The sequence below is a fragment of the Equus asinus genome, chromosome 19, assembly GCF_041296235.1.
Source record: "Equus asinus isolate D_3611 breed Donkey chromosome 19, EquAss-T2T_v2, whole genome shotgun sequence".
NCBI lineage: Eukaryota > Metazoa > Chordata > Mammalia > Perissodactyla > Equidae > Equus > Equus asinus.
This window is the reverse complement of record NC_091808.1, coordinates 1,765,499-1,786,159: the sequence shown is the minus strand read 5'-3', so window position 1 is coordinate 1,786,159 and position 20,661 is coordinate 1,765,499. Positions and strand designations below refer to the sequence as shown.

The window sequence follows — 20,661 nt, the reverse complement described above, 5'->3', positions numbered from 1 at the left end:
GTTGCCTCGAAGCCTGTGTTCTTCTGGTGGGAAAGCACAGATACCTGTGGATGAGATGCTGTGAGGGCCCGTGGAGAGCCCCGCTTTCCTGCCAGGGCCTCTGTCCCTGTCAACCCCAAGCTGGTGTGCCTGGCGCAGCCCCCTGGCTGCTGGCCTCCTCCCAGTTCCTTGCCCCTGCCTCCTGCCACCCTGCCCGGCCCGCCCTGGAGCAAGCAGGCTTGGAGACAGGCCCCCGGTGATGGGTCAAGGTGCAGAGGGGCCCTGCTTCCACAGGCATGGCGCTGTGGCCCCTACCTTGAGGCGCGTGCCCTTGGCCCCTGTGGAGTCGGCCCGCTCGCTCCCGGCTAGGTCCACCAGGCTGATTTTGCTCACCTGAAATGGCAAATGTGCCAGATGCAGGAGAGGCCACGAGGCCACTCCGAGGCGCCTATCTCCCCTGGGCACAGCCTGAAGGGCCCCGAGGAGCATGGCCAGCCCTCCCCACTGGGGCCCAGAGGTCTCTCCCCATCAGAGCTTCCCTCTGGTCACACTCTGCCTGAGGTGTGAAGCCACCTCCCCAAGAGGCTGCATATGACATGCTCCTCGAGCGCCTAGCGCTGCAGCTATGCTGTTGTCTGTGTGCTGGGCACTCTTCACGTGCTCACATGTGACTCCTCACGGCACCCTCGAGCTGTGTCCTGTCACTGTCACCCATTTCCTCAGATGGGGCTCATCATCTGTGGTGGGATTTGAACCTGGCTCTGAAGAGCACCTCAGCCTCGTGAGGGCACAACTGTGCCTAGAGCTGCCCTGGGCACTGGGCAGGGGGTCCCCCACTGACAGTGCCATCACCTGGGGTGGGTAGCCACGTGCATCCCATGGAGGCCCAGCCCCTGCTGAGCCACAGCTGTTGTGGGCAGGACTCACCAGATGTTAACAAGCATGCACACCAGTGGGACCTCTCGGTGCCCCAAGCCCACGGGTGGGAACTGCAGGGGGCCCGCAACTAGGCTGACCCAGTCCAGCTCTGCCCTCGCTGCCCTCTCAGGCCCCACTGGCCAACCTGAGTCTCTGGGGACGATGGCGCCAGGCTGAGGTGACAGGCACCATCAGGGACTGAGCGGTCCTAACTTCCCCTGGCCCCTCTGCAGACCTCAGGGTGCTGCTGAGAGATCCCTGCCCACCAGGAGGTGGCTGAGGTGCCCCCAGGAAGACGCCTGGATGGCAGGGTGGGGAGAGGACACAGTCAGAGAGAACCTGACACTGAGGGTCATAGCTGCAGATGGACCAGAGGAGGCTCGGCCCCCGCCCTGCTGCCCCTCAGGGGGCCCACAGATTGCATGTCTGGATAAAGGCCCGGAGACGACGCCCCCGCCCGGGTCCACTGGGAATGCCAGGGCGCGTGGGAAAGGCATCTGGGGCCAGGGCCAGGGCGGGTGATGCCCGCTCAGCAAAGGCTATCCTTTGTGATCACAGATGCCGGCCCCCACCCAGAGGCCTTGGTCCCAGCCTGGGGCCCCGCTCTCCCGTCAGCCTGCACCAGGGCCCCCTGTCACCTTTGTGATGGGCACTCAGTCTGCAACCCCCAGCCTTTGCCACCGCTCTCCAAGGCCACTCAGGCATCCTTGGCCTATGAGGCTGTGCTGGGGGCATCCCTCCACAGCCCCACGGTCTCCACCAAAACCATCAGGCAGAAGGCAGATGGAGACAGACCCGGGGTCCACGGCCCCTTGACTCTGAGTCCCTTCCACATCCAGGTGGCACCAAATGCAGAGACGAGGTGACCTCTCAGGCCTGGCCCACTCTGAGTGGCCAGTGTTTGGCTTGACTTCCTCATCCTGCCTGACCCTACGGGCCTGACCCCTCCCCCCGCCAAGGCCGTGCTCACTTTCTCTGTGGTGATGTTGGTCTCCGCATCATGGCGCTTCTGGGTGAAGATGATGTTGAAGACGGCATGGGAGCGGCTGCTGGTCTCGTTCATGTTCGTAGCTGCCACGGTCCTGGGGGAACAGAAGCCACAGGCAGTTACCCGTCATCCTGAGGGTTGCTGGTGGTGCCAGCCACTTGGACCAGGTCAAGGGGCGCCGGGTCCCCCAGGCTCCCGGGCTGTGCTTCCTGGCCTGATGAGGACCTTGCCTCTTGTCAGAGCACAAGCAGGGCCCACACCCACGATCCACCGTGTCCCTCGTGTCACCTTCAGCCCCCAGCCCAAGCCTGGCATGAGGGGTGCTGTGACTGGGGTGTTTCCAGGCTCCCAGGCCCTCACGAGAGCCCAGGGATCTCTCACTCCACTCCCCGGATGGGAGCCCATGCAAGGCCATGATGTGGGAAGGCCCCCCCCGAAGAGCGGAAAGGGGGTGCCACCATCCATCCCACACCCAGCCCACACCAGCGGCTCTGGGGAGGGCTGCAGTATGGCCTTGGGGAAGAAGGCGCAGGGCCAACTGAAAGGAGGCCTAGGGTTTGTCCTGATGCCACCAATGCACGGGAGCCTCAGGGCAGTCTCCCCAGGCTCAGCTGCCGTCTGACGACCCACGGCTCCCTCCACAGCGGGGCCTCATCAGAAGAGCGCCCCCTGGGACCACAACTGAGGGGTGGGGTGGTGGTGACTGACAGAGAACCCTCAGTCTCCCAGGAGTCCTTGGGTGGCAGAGAGGGAACTGTTTCCATGACAACCAGAGCAGACCCTCCCGGGCAGGGTGGCCCAGGGCAGCACAGCCAGGGAGATGGCCACAGTGCCTTGTGGCTGACCCATCCCCACATGCTCTCCACCCTGTGCCCTGGAGAGGGCCGTCTGCCCTCAGAGCATGTGGGGCCAGTCTTTCTGACCAGCGGGCCAGCAGGCACAGAGACTGGGCTCATCCCACGCAGCCACCACAGACAGCACTGGCACCCCCCACCCTGGGCACACAGCCTGACCCCCAGGAGAAGCCCCGTGTAGGGGACAGCATCCTCCTCTACGGGGGGAGCTGAGGCCTGTGGCAGGCTGCATGTGCCCTGAATGGCCTCAGGCCCACAAGGCCCACACCTCCACGGGGCCGCTGGACAGACCCCATGGGGAGACCGGCAGGTGCCCGAGGCACCGGGCCTTCCTCAGAGACACTCGCAACTGCAGGTTCGGGCGGGGAAGGAGAGCAGGGAGGGCGAGCCAGTCACCCCGCACACACCTGGCCTTGTTCCCTGAGTCCATGAGGTCCTGGATGTCATTGTAGGAGGTGACAGCCAGCTTGGAGAGGTCTTCCACATAGGGTCCTAGTAGGGGGTGCTCCCTCACACGCAGGTTGCCCTTGTTCTTGGGGTTCAGGAGGTCACGGACGCGCTCACAGTAAATCTCCATGTAGCTGACCTGCAGGGCAGAGACACTATCAGGGACCCCCAAGGTGAGGTGCAGGGGGTGCAGGGGCTGTCACCAGGGACCCCTGAGGTGGGGATGTGGGGACTATCATCAGCGACCCCCAAGATGGGGGATGTGAGAGCTGTCATCAAGGACCCCCAAGGTAGGGGATGCAGGGGCTGTCATCAGGCTCCCCCAAGGTGGGGAGGTACAGGGGCTGTCATCAGGGACCCCTGAGGTGGGGTGCAGGAGGTTGTAGGAGCTGTCATCAGGGACCCTCGAGGTGGGAGAGCCGGCGGTTGTAGGGGGTGTCATCAGGGACCCTCGAGGTGGGGTTCAGGGGTTTGTAGGGACTGTCATCAGGGACCCTCGAGGTGGGGTTCAGGCGTTTGTAGGGGCTGTCATCAGGGACCCCTGAGGTGGGATGCAGGGGTTTGTAGGAGCTGTCATCAGGGCCCCCCGAGGTGGGAGTGCAGGGGGTTGTAGGAGCTGTCATCAGGGACCCCTGAGGTGGGGTGCAGGAGGTTGTAGGGGCTGTCATCAGGGCCCCCCGAGGTGGGAGTGCAGGGGGTTGTAGGAGCTGTCATCAGGGACCCCTGAGGTGGGGTGCAGGAGGTTGTAGGGGCTGTCATCAGGGACCCCTGAGGTGGGGTGCAGGAGGTTGTAGGGGCTGTCATCAGGGACCCCTGAGGTGGGGTGCAGGAGGTTGTAGGGGCTGTCATCAGGGACCCTTGAGTGGGAGTGCAGGGACTATCATCAGGGACCCTCAAGATGGAGGATGTTGGAGCTGTCATCAAGAATCCCCAAGGTGGGGGCTGCAGGGGCCGTAATCAGGGACCTCCAAGGTGGGATGCAGGAGGAGTTGTGGGAGCTGTCATCAGAGAGCCCCAAAATGGGGGCACATGGGGACTGTCATCAGGAACTCCTGAGGGAAGAAGGTTGGGGGGCACACAAAGGGCTCCAAGCTGCCAGGTCAGGCCATGGCCCCTGAGTGTATGATTGGGGGTCTCAGCTCATCCCTGCCTGCCTGGCTATCCCCCAGCCACAGCCATCCTGGGGGCTCATCCAATGCAGTCACACTGGGGCCTCCTTGGTCACAGTACAGCCCAGGCCATGCACCCTGAGGCACCTGTCCCTGCACCCCGCATGGAGTAGCCGCTCAATAAACACCGGCTGAGCAGAGGAGGGCCCCGCGCTCCTCTTCCTGGTGTGATTTACCGGCATGGTTGCCACGCACACGGGTGACAAGCTAAGAGCACAGACCAGTGGTGGGGACTCACTTTAAATCAGTAACACATTGCCACCCAGGCCTGGAACCCCCAGCCGTGCCCCAGGGAATGGACAAAGGCGGAGTCCTACCTCCACGGAGTAGGACATGTTGTCATTGGTCATTTCGTTGATGCGAGAGAACAGGTCTTCGCAGAGCTGCGGGGACCAAGGGCACACACAGTCAGACGATGAGGGCTTGGCTGCTCCTGGAGCCCTGCCCCTCGAGGTGCTGTGGTTGGCCTACACCCAGGCAATGCTGCTCCCCTGGACCCCTCTGGCACCCTCAGTCCATCCTAAAGGCACTGAGAAGCTGCCGACTCCTGTTAACTCAGGGAGTCCCCCCACCAGCTGATGTCCCATCCCGTCCTGTGGGTCGTCTGCTCATACCCGCCTGCTCCTCACCCCATCCTTGTCAGCGCGGGGTGGGGTAGAGGTTGGCCATGCTATAGACCACCCAGCGCTCTCCTCTGCCCTGACCAGGTCAAGCACTGACCAGCTCAAATTCAGGGACCTGCCCAAGGGGGCTGGGCTGGCTGGGGGCCAGGGTCCCAGCAGTATCTGGGGCATCGTCTCTCAGCCTTTGGTTAACAGAAGGCCTCTCTGTCCCGGGGACCTCTCCCTGCCTGGACACCTGCCCTCACTGCCCGCCAGGAAAGGGTCACCCCCACCAGCAGCTCTCCCAGCCGCCCTGTGCTATGAACGTGACCATGGTGGGCAGTGCCCAGGGCTGGGGCCCCTCCGCAGCTCCCCCTCCCATCCCCTGGGTCTCCAGCCTCTTCACAGCCATCTGCCCCACGCTGCCCCTCTCCGGCCCTGACCCCACCCTCCTCCGGCTCCCTTCTTCCCACGGCTGCTCTTCTGGGGCGCCCTGCCCCGGTCTCTAGGCCTCAGCTTGTGCTGCCCTGCCCATCCCGCCCTCAGTGGGCCCCCCCCCCGCCAACTGCGTGCCTGTGGGATGATGCCCTGCTGGTCCTTCTCCTGCTTGCCCATCATGGTGTAGGACTTGCCCGCCCCGGTCTGCCCGTAGGCGAAGATGCAGACGTTGTAGCCCTCGAAGGCGTGCTGTAGCATCTCCTCGCCAATGTCCCGGTACACCTGCTTCTGCGAGGCGTAGTTGATGTCCTCGGGCTGGAGGACAAGAAGGGGTGCAGCTGCGGGAGGCTGGGCAGCCAAGGGCTCATCCCACCACATTCACAGAGCACTACATTGCACTCAGGGCCTTGAGGCCACCAGGGGCAGCGCAGTAGAGAGGGACACCTGCCCCGCCCGCCCACTCGCAGGCCCTGGGAGAAGGGACCTAATCCTGCCTGAGAGGGGTGAGGAGGAAGTGGCAAGGCTGGGGCAGGGCAGGCGGAAGGGTGTTTCAGTAGAGGGAACAGCATGCGCAAAAGCTCAGAGGTGGGACTGCCTGACGTGGTGCTCAGTGAGGCAGCCATGGGAATGTGGAGAGGTGGGGCTGGGGAGGGGCAGGGCCCGAGGCCCAGGGAGCCCACGGGCTGTATACAGTGTCTGGATGCTGTCCTGGGCCAGAGGTCTACGGGGTTACCTCGACGATGGAAGGAAGAGGGACTGGAAGGGGGAACGGGGAGCCCTGGGGGCTGTTCTGGGAGCCAGGTGCTCAGAGATGTGACCTAAGGCAGGTGCTGGCACTGGGGCAGGGGAATGGACGCCTTCTAGAAGGATCAGGAGGTGGGGGGATGGGCAGGGCTGAGTGTGGATGAGATGGAGAGGTGGGTCAGGGAAGAGTCTGAGGGTCTCCAGAGCTCCCGGGGGAAGCAGGGGCCTCCAGAGGTGCTGCCCATGGAGAGAGTGCAGGCACGGGCGCCATCTGGGCCAGGGTCAGCTTTGGATATTCTGAATTTGGGATGTCCGGGGAAAAGGAGATGCCAGCGGGTAAACTTGGACCCTGGGAAACTGCCCACAGTGAGCAAGGCCCCTCGTCCCTTCAGCCCGCTCGTCCCTGCCTCAGCCAGGGACAGTGCGTGTCACAGCTCAGGGTGACCTTCCACACACAAGGCGACTTAGGAAAGCAGGCCCCTCCCCTCAGTCTCACTCCTGTCCCGTCCCCCACCCGTGCAGCAGCCCTGCAGGGGAGCAGGGGAGCCATCACCCCATTTAGAGAGGAACATGCAGCTCAGAGAGGTCGAGGGACTGGACGAGGGCCACACTGCTGCGTCCCCCCTCCCCTGGACCTCAGCCCTGGGCTTACCGAGGTGTGTGACCAGTAGGAATAGTCGAAGCTGAAGCTTTTGGGCGTCTCCTTGGGCTGTTTGGGGTTAACGATGGCTGTGGGAAGGGGGACAGGTGTGGTGGTTAACTGTGCTGGAGAGGCCGACTGGCACATCGGACGTGCCCACCCACCAGAGAGGGAACCCCGAGGGGGCGTGGGGGGGCGGGGTCCTCAGAGGCCTGTGGTCCCAGACAAGCCAGCCCCCCAGTGGGAGGGGACCAGGGCGATTCTAGGCAGATGACCTGTCTCTGCTCCTCGCCTTGGTCTGGTGGACCCTGCTGCCCACCAGTGTCCCCTGCAGGCAGCCCAGAGTCGTTCCTTCCTGCAGACACTGAATCGACACAGAGCCCACAGCCCACCCCCACCTCTTGGGTCCATACCCTGCTCACCACCTCAGCCCAGGTCTTTCGGCATCTGCTCTGCATGCACGCACCCTAGAAGCACCCAGAAGGCTGGGGCTTCCTGTCATGGCTGTGTACCTGCTTCTTTTGGGCCCATGATGCCGTGTCTGTGAGCTGCACGCGCCTGGGGCCTGCTGGCTGCCCCTGTGGGGTATCCCATCGCAGGAACCACAACCACTTATTCCTTCTCCTTCAGGGCACCTGTTCCCCCTAGATCTGCTCTCACGGGCTCTATGGGACTAACCTCTGCATAGGTCCCTCCCTCCCTCCTCCACCAAGCTGCACCCTGGGCTGGCCGGAGACAGCACTCACGGAACATCGGTTCATTCCATGAGGAACCATGCCCCGAGCATGCAATGGTGCCCTCATCCACCGCTGCGCCTGCCCAGCGTCCCAGGAGCCCCCAGTCCCAGGCTGCTTCACCCCAGGCCTGCAAGTGCCCCTGCCCCCAGGGTTCCCCACGTCCTGGATCCAGCAGGGGACATGATCTCCTTTTTTTGGTGAGGAAGATTGGCCCTGAGCTAACATCTGTTGCCAATCATCCTCCTTTCTTCTTTTTCTCTTTCTCCCCAAAGCCCCAGTACATAGTCGTATATCCTAGTTGTAAATCCTTCTAGTTATGCTATGTGGGATGCTGCCACAGCACGGCTTGATGAGCAGTGCGTAGGTCCATCCCCAGGATCCGAACTGGCGAACTCTGGGCCACCAAAGCAGAGCATGCGAAACTAACCACTACACCACTGGGCTGGCCCCAGGGGGCATGTCCTCAGTGGCCGGGAAGGGGGGACCTCAGCCCCCACCCACTCAGGACACCCTGCCTGCTGCCCATTAGGACGCTGTCTGAACTTGCAATGTCTGTGTTGATAGAGGACCCGGAGGGCCCCCAAGGCCCCACCTGGCCAGAGGCAAATCTCCCCCTGGGTTTCACATCCACAAGAAACTCCAGCCAATCTTGGTGGGAAGGGCTCCAGGGCCACAAGGGAGGCCACTCCCCCAGCACGTCATCCCACCTGAGGAGCACAGCCCCTCACATCACCGCCCCCCATGCTCAGGATGAAGGCCGTGTCTGCCCTCTTCTCAGACTGACTTTCCTCAGCTGCAGTGGGCTGGGGGCCTCGCCTTCCTGGGCACGGCACAGCCTCCAGGAGCCCACCCCCCTGCCCTACCAGCGAGTGTCCAGGGGTACCTGTCGCCGGCACCAAGAGAACAAGACCCTGTTCCCATTATCGGTTGATTATATCCTCTCAAAATCCATGTGCTGAAGTCCTGACCTCAGGACCTGAGAATGTGACCTCTTTGGAGACAAGGTCCTCGCAGGTGTAACTGGCTAAGATGAGGTCACACTGGAGCTCCTAACTCAACACACCTGGTGTTTTTATAAGACGAGGGAAGCTTGACACAGACACGCACAGGGAGAGGCCGTGTGACAATGGAGCAGAGACGGGGTGATTCTTCTATAGCCACGGATGCCAAGGATGCTGGCACATCACTAGCAGCTGGGAGAGGGAGGGAACGGATCCCCCCTCACTGCCTCAGAGGGAACCAGCACTGCCGACACCTCGATCTCAGACTCCAGCCTCAGACTGCTGTCTACACCGCCCAGCCTGTGGTACTTCCGTACGCAGCCCTGGGAGGCTGAGACCCCCGGCCTCACCACTTCTGCAGATGCCCTCGGCCCACTGGCCCCATTTGCAGGTACCTGGGCCGTTTGCTCTGGCTGAATGTCCTGCTCACAGGACAGGTGTCACCTGAAGCCCCAACCCCAGGGCTGACCTGGCTCTGGGCCCCAGACCCCCAGCTTGAAGAGAAGACCCGGTGCCCTTGGGAGGCCACTAGGAGGCAGCAGGTGACTGAGCATCACAGCCCTGTCCTCGGGGCTGAGAGGGGGTCACGTCCATGTAGCCCCCAGGATCGAGGCCAAGAGGGAGCAAGCTGCCCTGATTTCAACTCCTGAGGCCACAGAACCCCCAGCCAGATACTGCCGGCGCCGTGGAAACCACAATCGCAGCACTGCCTGAGCACGCGCAGCCTGGGCTGGCCTCCTCGCTCTGGCTGGTCCCCTGGCTCACTCCACCCACGCCCACCTCTGCCCACCTGGGCCCCTCACCTCCCTGCACCATAGCCAGGGTCCCCAGACAGACCTGGATTCCCCACCCCCTCCCCAATCCACTCCCTGGACAGGCCTGACCCCCACCACGCTCAACAGACAGGCCTGGCCCCACATCCCCAACCCCATCCCCAACCCCATCCAGCCCTCTCTCCTTTGACAGGCAAGACACTTGGCCAGCCCCGGGTGCTGACCTTGCTCTGAGCATGTCCTGACCCTGGGGTGTTTGCCATACACCCCACATGGACCGTGAACTCCCTGAACTGGGGGCCCTCCCAGGGACACGGCACAGGTGTTCTTAAGGAATGCTGGGTGGGCAGGGTACAGCCAACAGGGGGGGTCAGTGGGCGGGGAGTGGGCCACAAGGAGCATCCACCATTGGGATCACTGGGCAGCTCTGCTCCAGTCCTCAGGACCAGCTTGTCACCTGCCCCCACCCCCTGTCTCAGGGTCCCCTGGTGTGGCTAGGACATCCAGCCCTGATCCTGACCCCTGGGGGATCCTGTGGTGTCTGAGAAACTCCCTCGGTTATTACGGATGGGATCCTGAGCTCCAGAGGGATGTGCCCTCCCCAGGTCACATGGCACACAGCCAGACTGGAGCCCAGGGTCAGCCCAGCCTCCACCAACGTCTCCAAGCCCTCACCAGGACGACCTGCCCAGACCAGGGCCGGCAGGCACCCCTCCCGCAGTGATTTTTCTGGAGAAAAGGCTTTGGGGCAGGGTCTTGGGTTTCTTCCCTCTGTGGGTCTGAGGAGGGGGCAGGGAGGACGGGTCCCCCGGGGCTGGGTGAGTGGGGCCCTCGGGCCAGCGCACGGAGCAGCTCTCTCCCCTCCACCCCTGCCTGCACAACACCAGGCCGGCTTCCCAGGGCTCAGAGGGGCCAGCGCCGGCAGGGGACAAAGAGCCCAGTGGAGGGGGCGCCAACTTGAATAGGGAGGGGAGGCGCGGGGGCAGGAACTGAACGGAAGCCATTCTCTCAGAGTCTGAATGGCCCGCCAGGCATCGTCCCCACCCCTTCTCACACCCGTGAGCACTGACAAGCCCAGCGCCTGCCAGTGTCCGCCTTAGACCGTGCTGGGGCCATCTCATACCAGCCACCGGACGCCCACCACCCCCCAACACCCAGCCCCCGGACACCCACCCCACCCTCACACCCAGGCCTGGATGCCCACCCCATCCTCACACTGGCCCTGGGTGCCTACTCCGTCCTCACACCCGGCCCTGGACGCCCACTCCCCCCCCCCGCACACACACTGGCCCCTGGACCTGCAGGAATAAAGCCCATCAGCCCTCTGACCCCATTCCTCAGGCAGGCTTCCCTGTGCGAGGGCTGAAAGGCATCCTCCTCTCCTCTGGGTTTCCTCTGCCTTCAGCTCAACTTCTGATGTGGCTTCTGGCACTTTCTACCAATACCATCAACTCCAAAACGAATGTCGCTTTCCTTAGTGATTTTTCCTGATTATTCATTCTTTTGACACTCTCCTTCTCTCTCTCTCTCTCTATTTCTTTGTCTCTCTCTCTCTGTCTCTGTCTCCTTCTCTGTCTCTGTCTCTTTATCTCTCTGTCTCTCTCTCTCTTCATCTCTCTCTCTCTCTGTCTCTCAGGCCAGGGGTGGGTCAGCGGTTTCACCCGGAGCAGCACCCTGTCTCCTCCAGCTGTTTGCCTTTGTGACACCCGCCCACGTCCTGGGCCTCTCCCCAGTTCCGAGGAGACGCGGGGTCTGACTCTGACGCCTGTTCTTTCTGACCACTGCAGGCTCCCACAGGGCTTGATCACCTGTGAACCCCTCGTGCCAAGACCCCCAGCTACTGTCAGGTGGCGACTGTGCTGCTGGGGCCCGGCCCAGGGGTGGACCCGGATCCCCACAGCCACTCCTGATGTCCTCGGTCATCCTGTCAGCTCCTCACGCAGATGCCGCCCCAGGGGGTCACAGATCCTCGCAGGCCCTGGCTTCCCACCTCAAGGCTTGCGTCCTGCCCTCTGAGCACTTTCTCTGGCCGAGAGGGGGCCAGACTGCAGGTGTGAGAAGCCCAGGCCCCAGGACCAACCTCAGCCTGTGCGGGTACTGGACAAGCCCCCCAGATTTCAGGAGGACAACTCGGAAGTGCAGTCTATACATCAGAGGGTCCCAGCAAGCCAAGCCCCCACTGCCCATGGCGGCCATTTGCTCATCAATGCCCCTTCGCAGCTTCCTTCCCACTTCCACACTCCCCCACAGTACGTCCTGAGACCCCCTCCCAGATAAACTCTTGGCCCCCAAATCCACATCTCAGGGTCTGCTTCCAGGGACCAGACAGAGGCAACACCATGAACTCCCAGATGTGCATGGGCACTGTGCCCAACAGCCCCCGACACAAGCTCTGAGTGGGGCTTCCACAGCCTGCCCACACAGGAAAAAGGGCCACAGCCTTCTGGAAAGATCAGTCCCAGCCCAGACCCCCTTCCACAGAGCCTACAGTTGCCCCAGAGCCTTCCTGGGGACCCCTGAATCCTCCCCCACTCAATGAGCCTAGGGAGGCGGCTGCCGTCAGCCCTTGGGGCCCCTGCCTACACAGGCTGTAGGTAACAGGCGGGGTGGGGTTACACAGGCGCAGAGCTCCCGAGACTGGGAGAGGCCTGTCATCATCCTACAACCCAAGGACGAGAAGCTGTTGGTGCCGGCCACTGGGTACAACATATGCCACTCGAGCCTGTGGAGACGGCAGCGTCTGCAGCTGCACGAGGGACCCCGAGTGCAAACTGCGCACTCAGCTCAGTCGACCACATGACTGGGAGGGAGAACCATGAACTCTTGCTCTGGGTCACGAAGCATTGGGATGGGCTGTTGATCAGCAGGAGATAACCCAAACACTGGGTCCATTTCCAGGGGACCCACAAGAAGCCCTACCAACGTACGGTGTGAGCACAAGGATGCTGCCTCCCTTGGTGAGAGTAAGGGTGGGGTCAGGAGGGGCTCTGGGTGCTGGCAACGCTCTGCCACTGGGTCTGGGTGCCACTCAGAGTGTGAGGCCTCCTTGAGCTGCACGCTGTGTTCTGTCCGCTCTTCTGCATGTGTGGCACAACTCGTACAAAGTTCGTGATCAGAGAAAGAGCCCAGGGGAGGCTCCGAGCGAGGCCCTCTCCCTCCCCGCCTCCAGCAGCCGGATCCTGTGTGCTAAGGAGACCCTTCAGGGCACGTCTGTCTTTCTGACCTTGTGGAAATCACCACTTCCTAGTCATCATGTCGACTCCAGACCTACTCCTCCAAAAACTTTGAGATGCTTCCAATTAACAACAAAGCAAAAGAATGGACAAAAGGAAAAAAACTTCTAAGCGCAGGGCAGTTGAAAAGTGTCCCCCCAGATTCATGTCCACCTGGAACCTCAGAATGTAACTTATTTGGAAATAGGGTCTTCGAAGGTATAATTAGTTGTTAAGTGAGGTCATACTGGATTGGGGTGGGCCCTAAATCCACTGATCGGCGTCCCTATAAGAAGGCCACATAAAGACACAGATGTACAGGAAGAAAGCCGTGTGACGACGGAGGCAGAGATCGGGGTGGTGCAGCCACAGGCCAAGACGGCCAGCAGCCACCAGAAGCTGTGAGCGGCAGAGGAGGATCCTCCTTCAGAACCTCAGAGGGAGCACAGCCCCGTCAACATCTGGATTTTGGACTCTGGCCTCCAGAACTGTGAGGGGATAAATTCCTGTGGTTGTGAGCCCCTAGTCTGTGGTCATTTGTTGCTACAGCCCCGGAAACCAACACACCGTGTGGACAAGAAGGGACCCATGGCCCTGGGTGACCAGCAGCCAACGGCAGTCCCGTCACAGCCCATACTCACTGGTGGTGCTTCCAGACATCTGGATGATGCACTTGGATTCTCGGCTCATCTCCCGGGAATTGAAGGGGCGGACGCGCACCGCCACCTTCACGGAGGCCCCGGCCATCTCTGCGGCCTTTATCGGTCACTCCTAGTGGGCGTGGGAGACACCTAGGGAAAAGGGAGACAGAAATTAGAAACTATCTCCGAAGAGGCAGAACTGGTGTTTCTGTATGGCGATTCAACCCGCTCCCTTTCAAAACCCACTAAATGGCACCGCATGGGGTACCAATCCCTGAGGACACGAGGAGCTGGAGAGGGTCAGCTACAGATGGTAAATGTCACAAGTTGTAGAAAAGAAAGCCAAAGGGATGAGTGGAGCCTGGGAAAGCTAGAACCTAACAAGAGACAAGCCAATTCGCTCTGTGGGACCCAGAGAGACCCAGGCATCTCTGAAGGCCGGCGTCCAGGTGTGACGGGAAACGGGCATTGGCGGAAAGTCAGTGGGAGGGGCGTTAGACCCTGTTACAGGCTGAATTACATTCCCTCAAAATTCACGTTGGAGTCCTAACCCCCAGGCCCTCAGCTCATGACCTTTTTTGGAGAGAGGATCCTTGCAGAGATAACTAGTTAAGATGAGGCCGAACTGGAGTCGAGTGGGCCCTTAACCCAATATGACTGGTGTCCCTATAAAAAGGGGATGTTTGGACACACAGACACACACAGGGAGAACATCACATGAAGACAAAGGCAGAGATCACGGTGATGCTTCTGCAAGCCAAGGGATGTCACAGATTGACTGTAAACCAGCACAAGGTAGGAGAGAGGCGGGACACGGACTCTCCCTCCCGGCCTCAGGAGGAACCAGCCCTGCAGACACCTGGATGGAGGACTTCCGGCCTCCAGACCGTGAGACCACCCGTTTCTGTTGTCTAAGCTGCCCAGGCTGTGCGCCTTTGTTACAGTAGCCTTAGCAAACTAGTGAAAGCCCCAGGGCCCCCATCCCCACCCTGTGAACATCCAGGACCCTGCCCAACCCCACCACTAGGCAGGGGGCCTGGTCATTAACATCCTTAGAAAGAAAAGTTACTACGTCCATGAATGAGTGGAGGATGCTATTTTTCAAAGGACCATTAACGAATAAGAAAGCATTCTTGCAAATTAAAAGTACAAAAACAGAAGCTTTAAAAGTAAATTAAGAGGTTGGAAATACAATAAATGATTTTCCATGAGAAGAGAGAAATAAAATCTGAGGATCAATGAAAAGAACTCCTAAAGAAATTATTCAAGAAGACTTCCCAGGACTGAAGGTCACCAGTTTCCAAATTCAAACGGTCTACCTACCCCGCCCACTATAAAAAGTCACATGCCAGGGCAAACTGTGAAATTTCAGAACCTTGGGGCTAAAAAGAAGCTTCCATAAGCTTCCACAGAAAAAACCAGATCACAAAAGATGCAGAATCAGAATGGCATTGGTGTCCCCTTCGCCACATGGACACCAGATGATAATGAGAAACATTTCAAACTGCTGAGGAATGGTGACTTCCAGAATTTTAAGCTCAGCCAAACTACCCATCAAGTGTGAGGGTGGGATGAAGAGCCAGGAAGATTCCGGAAGATGCTAGAATCTGTGCTCCAGCAAGTGAGGGAGAAAACAGGGAGCAAGCGGGGAAGTTGTGGGGCCCAGGCCCAGAGTACACTGGGGCTGCCCCAAGGGGGACGTCCCTGATCGGAAGGCGATGGGAAGGATGCCACCAGGAGAGAAGCTGGGGCTGCGAGGCCAGCGGTGGCCTCACCCCACGGAGGAGGGTCGTTCAGAGGGTTTGATGAGAAATTAGGGACGAGCCCATGGAATGCTGCAGGGAAAGGCCTGCATTATTTATCATTTATCCAGATAAAATGTTCTACAAGAAAGAAAATGTAAGCAGGGTACACTCAAGAGGAGCAGGAGAGAACATTTCCTGGTCTTGGTGTTGCCAACACAAAACGCTAATTCACGGCAACAGCAGCAATGTGGCGGGAAGATGAGGGAGAGAACGGGCCGTGCACGGGGGCAGAGCAGAGCAGGGACCCCTGGAGGGAAGGCAGGAATGGGGTGCCGGTTCTCAGGAGGAGCTCAGAGCCCCCTCTGACTCTGACACTACGTCTACCTGTGCTACCTCGGTAAAAACTCAAGAAAAAGTCAAAGGAGAAAAACCGGGAGGAGATGCCGCTGCTGGAGCCCAGCGCTGCTCAGGCGGGGGCTACGAGCAGTGAGCCCACAGCGAGGCTGGGGCTTCGGGGGAATGCCCCCCACCAGCCAGGCCACTGCACACCCTGGAATGGGAACAGTGGGATGCGAGAGCCACCTGCGGCTGCTACAGAATGAGCTGATCCTGTGTGGCCACGACGACGCCAGGCCTGCTAGGCGACAACTGTGGTTTGAGTGTGAAGGTGACCTTCACATCCACTTGAAGGTCACTTCCCACTCACATCAAGGAAGAGGCTCTCCCTAAGGACACAGGCCTCGGGGGTGCTCTGCACCCGGTCAGCGCAGGGCAAACGCTGGCTGCAAAGGACCGTGCCCGGGTGCTGGGAGCCTGCAAGCTAGAGGCGGGCGGACGGGGCAGTGCTGGAGCATGATTGGGGCCAGTCAAGCCAGGAAGGCAGGAGGGGGTTGGCTTTCCTGGAGGAGCATCCCAGGCCAAGGAGGTGGGGAGTGAGGGAGCAGCAAGGCCTGTGCTCAACAAGGGGAGACCCATGACACCCCACCCTCCTCTTGCACAGGGGAGGCCCTGGGCATCCACCCACCTGCCCTAGATGTAGTGCAGTGCCCAGACTGGGTGCCCTAAGGGGACCCTGGGACGAGGGCAGGCCGAGGGGGGCTGGCGCTCCTGTTGGTGGCAGCCCTCCTCCTGCCTCGGGACAGGACCTGGAGCCCAGGGCACCAGGATTGTCCCAGCACCCGCTCCCAGTAGGCCTGGATCCCAGCGAGGGTCAAGTGAGCTTCATCTGGCACAGAGGACTGTGGCCAACTCTCCAAGATGAGGGCAGGTGTGTGCAGAGGGCAAGCAGCCTGGGGGTGACCGACAGGCAGGCACAAGGTGTCCCACTGATACAGCTTTTCTCCTTCTGACTCCACGGCCGAGGTGTAGTGATGGCTCTGAGACGAGTGACTGCGGTCTGCTGAGAGGCGCCTTCCCATTTACAGGCCCCGACCCCACAGGGCAAGCATGGGGGCCTCGCCTCTCACAGCTATGTTTCAGCACAATGTCCTGCTGCTCATAATTCACACCGAGGGAACACAGGGTACTGAAGCCACATGGGAATCATGTTGAGGAGGAATGCACTATGTCACGGTGAATCCAGTGCAAACCAGGGGTCGGGGACACAGTCCAGGCCCTGCCTTGATCTCAGCTGTGTGACTTAGCCCCCTGGGCCTCAGTTTACCCATCTATGAAATGACAGGGTTGAGGGGGATGACTTCAAAGTGAATTCGCCTCTTGGGTCCTGGGACTCTGAGGAAAACTGGTGATGCAAAACTATGATGCTGCTCTGGCAACTTTGAAAAGTCTTTCCCTCTGGACACTGGCAGGGCTGACAGCCCAAGGCTGCAGCTGCTCGCCCCAGGGGGGCCTGGGGGACTGAGCAACTAGGCTCCCGGGAACAGGGAGAGGGACAGGGCAGGACAGGGAGCTGTTGGTTACAGGAAGGGCCAGAAGCTCCAGGAAACAGAATTCGGCTTGATATCAAGAGAAAATCTAGGGACTTCCACCCATTGCTGTCTAAAATAGACTCAGACGGTTGTTAAGTGGTGAGCCCTAGTCACTGGAGGCATCCAAGTAGAACAAAGGCTGCAGAGAGATCTCTTTGAGAGCCTCCCACACTGAGGTTCCATGAAATCCCCCTTCTTGAAAAGGGAGGCCTCTGCCTCACCCTCTCCACCTGTAAACGTCACCCACAGGAGAATCTGGCCCAAAGACCCCCTTCCAGCAGTGCCCCAACCTGCCACCTGTGAGGATAGGGCAGTGGCCCATGGGGACCCTGGAGCGAGAGCAGGAGGGGACTGCAGAACACCCTGGGGTCAAGCTCTCTTTGCAGATGGAGAGACGAGCAGAGCAAGGGCTGGGACCGAAGCAGATTTTGGGCTGACAACTCCCAGAGCCTGCCCAGGGTCGGCTCCTGAATTCCCCAGAACTCCCCAGAACAGGCTGGACACAGAGCAGGGCTGCCCCTCAGGCAAACGCAGTTCTTCCAGAGGCTACAGGGAGAGAGGGAAGCACCAGACTGGCCAAAAACTGAGGGCTGACAAGTTCAGGATGTGAGCAAAAGCCCAGGTGGGTGGGGAGCAGAATTTGGGGTCTGGGATCATGCGCAGCTACACCCCACAGCCCCTTACAGCCACAGCATGCACTCTCATCCACACACCGTGAGTGTTTTCCAACACTGTTTTCACCTTGTTACATCCATGAATGACCACCCAGGAGTGGTCCTCTCTGAGAATTGTGTTTCCTTATATTGGAAACTCTTTGCACTTTTGAAATTGAGAAAGGTCTTAGGACATTCCTGCTGGAGTGGGAAGCCTCAGAGCAAGCTCACGAATTCCTGGTGAGAATGCAAACTGGAAGGAGATTTCTAGCAAGCATTTAGCAACATGTCTTGTGCCTTAAAAAAAAAAAAAGTCTATATCTTTTGAATAAGCAATCCCAAGTACTGAGAGAGGAAACGATTAGAAGTGAAGAAAACATTTATGAAAGCAGATGTTCAATTTGATATTGGAAAATTTCCAGTTCTCCTCAAATTTAGCTATATTAATTCAGTGCAATTTCAATAAGCAAAATATTCCAACAGGACTTTCCATGGCATTTGGCAAGAGTTTGAAAGAGAGTTTTGCAAAATAAGAACAAAGAGGGGGAACATTCCCTACCAGCTATCGCATTTACTATAAACCTATAATAATTGCCAAAGTCTAAGAATGACACATGAACAGAGAGATCAATAAATAGACTAAGCACGACTGTAGGCAGATGGACAGACACACACACGGACAAATCCAACATATGACAAAGCAGCATTTCCGGTAAGTGGGTGAGTGGTACCGGGACCACTGGCTATCCCCTACTGAACACGAGAGTTAGAACTTTATCTTTGAAAGCATTACAAGAACATTTAGGAGACTCTGTTTATGGCCTCGGGGCAGAGACTACGCATTAACACCAAGCATTAAAAGCAAAGGAGAACTTCTGCTTCCAGGTGGTGCAGTGGCTGGCAGCAGGGCAATGCTCCCTCCCACCATGCACAACTAGAGGAGCTGGATAAAACTTTAAAATCTGTTTGAAGAAATCAAAGCGGTACTGAAGCCTCACAGACTAGCAGGCCAAGATTCCAGAGAGGGAGGACTGCCAGGGCAGCAGACGACATTATTCCCCAGCACTTTCTCCCTGAGTGCATTTACATTCTGGTCATGGGGCAAGGGACCGGAAATCTGGAGTCTTCCCAGGAAGCCAGCCGTTGCTGAGGGATGGAGAAACCTGCAGAGCTTTTGGTTAAGAGAAACAAACTTGAGAAGCCAGCATCCCAGAAGAAAGAAGAAGTAGAAAACTAAACCAAACAAGTGGCCAGTTCTCCCTCTCAGACACGTGCCAAACTCTGAAGGTACAAGGGGCCGAAGTTTAAAAACCCCGGCAGAAAGCCTTTGAAAATCAAAGAGGAGTCTTCCACAGTCTCGGGTGCTAAGGAGATGAGGGTTAGAGTTCAGGATCCAGCAGGAGGAGGTGCCCCAGTGATCACACAAGGGCCTGATCTGAAAGCCCTGGAAGGCGCAGAATCTAAAAGCAGGCAGAACGATAGGTAAGATAAGCCTTATCAAAACTGCACCTCTGCCCTGACTGAGCTTAGTCTCTGAATTAGGGATGACCCTCCACTCTATCTGCCTGGAAAAGAGAAGGTGAACCATCTGGAGCCTCTACAGTGTTTCAGTAGGCAATGTCTGACATTAAATCAAAAGTTACAAGGCATGAAAAGAGACAGGACTGTATGATTCAAAACAAATTGCTAACAAAGCAAAGAAAAACACAAAGAGAAAAAAGGAAATATGCCTACACATGATCCAGATCTGGGAATTATCAAACAAGGACGTAAAATAACTACGATTTATACGTTCACAAAAAGAGAGAAGAGGATGGAAAAAATAAATAGAAAAATGGAGAATTTTGCAAGATGATTGGAAACTATAAAAAAGAATCAAAAGGAAATTCTAGGACTGAAAACACAATAGCTGAAATTAAGAACCCAAGAGATGAGGCACAGCTGAAGACAGTGTTCATGAACTGGAGGACAGATCAATAGAAAGTTAAAGAACAGAGAAAAAAAGAATGGAAAATATAGAAATGAGACTCAGAGAAGCATAGGACCCAGTGAAATGGTGTAAAATACATATAATTGGAATATCAAAGGAGAAGAAACAGAATGGGAGAGAAGCAATACTTAAAAAGTTAATGACCATTAATTGTCTAAAACTGCTAAAGTGTATCAATCCACAGATTCAAGAAGCTCTGCAAACACAAAGCAGGATAAATACAAAGAAAACTACACCAAGGGACATCATAATAAGACAGCTGAGGACCAAAGATGAAGAGAAAAATCTTAAAAGCAGGCAGGAAAAAAGTTATATACTTTGAAGGAACAAAAATGAGATTGACAACTGGCTTCTCAACAGAAATGATGGAAGCCAAAAGACAACAGTCAAAGGTTTCAACATTATCATGTAAGTGGAAAAGTAATAATTTATACTAGATTGTCAAGGATATACTTTTCAGTTACTGGGTGATCACTAAAAGAGCAGAGAAAGAATGTATAACTAACAAGTTAACAGCAAGGAAAATAGACAAAATTTTAAATATTTTTTATTAACCCAATAGAAGGCAATAAAAGAGGAAAAACAGAACAAAAAATAGGTTAAGTGGAAACTGAAGATTTAAGACTGTAGATAAAAGCCTAACTCAATTAGCATGGACAAAATGCTCCAAGGAAAATATTACAATTGTCAGGACAGACTTTTTTAAAAATTACATTCTGCCGACAAGAGACGCCCTTAAATGAAAAGACACAGAAAGGTTGAAAATAAAAGGATAAAAGTTTTTGGTTTGCTTGTTCCTTCTGCTCCTGAGAAAGATAAATATACATCATACACATTCTTTTAAAGTGCACACAGAACATTTACTAAAATTAACCATATGCTGGTCATAAGGCAACTCTAAAAAATTTCAATTTAAAATTAAAATCATAAGGCATATGTTCTCTGGTAACAGTTGAATTAAGCTGTACATCAATACAAAAAAAAATGCACAAAATCCTCAATTGTTTGGACATTAAGCAATACAATTCTAAATAACCCATGGGTCAAAGAAAAACATCACATTGGATATTAGACAATATTTTGAACAGGACAATAATGAAGATACAACAGATCAAAACTGTGGAATGCAGCTAAAGCAGGACTCACAAGGAAATGCACAGCTTTAGAAGTTGGGTGTGGGGGGGAGGGTCGCGGGGCAGTCC

General features: G+C 57.3%; 1 protein-coding gene across 34 annotated transcripts in view; it reads right to left on the bottom strand.

The window, feature by feature from the left end:
• Positions 1-20,661, bottom strand: part of KIF1A (kinesin family member 1A) — a 101,529-nt gene that overhangs the window by 63,555 nt on the left and 17,313 nt on the right. For all 34 annotated transcript variants that reach the window (XM_070489215.1, XM_070489213.1, XM_044751386.2 and 31 more), the window contains exons 2-8: positions 13,144-13,293; positions 6,792-6,868; positions 5,531-5,710; positions 4,673-4,738; positions 3,147-3,325; positions 1,868-1,979; positions 295-372 (exon numbers count right to left, since the gene is read on the bottom strand). In XM_070489215.1, the coding sequence (XP_070345316.1) occupies positions 295-372; positions 1,868-1,979; positions 3,147-3,325; positions 4,673-4,738; positions 5,531-5,710; positions 6,792-6,868; positions 13,144-13,249 (798 nt within the window). In that variant the 5' untranslated portion in view covers positions 13,250-13,293. The remainder of the gene's footprint in view (positions 1-294; positions 373-1,867; positions 1,980-3,146; positions 3,326-4,672; positions 4,739-5,530; positions 5,711-6,791; positions 6,869-13,143; positions 13,294-20,661) is intronic.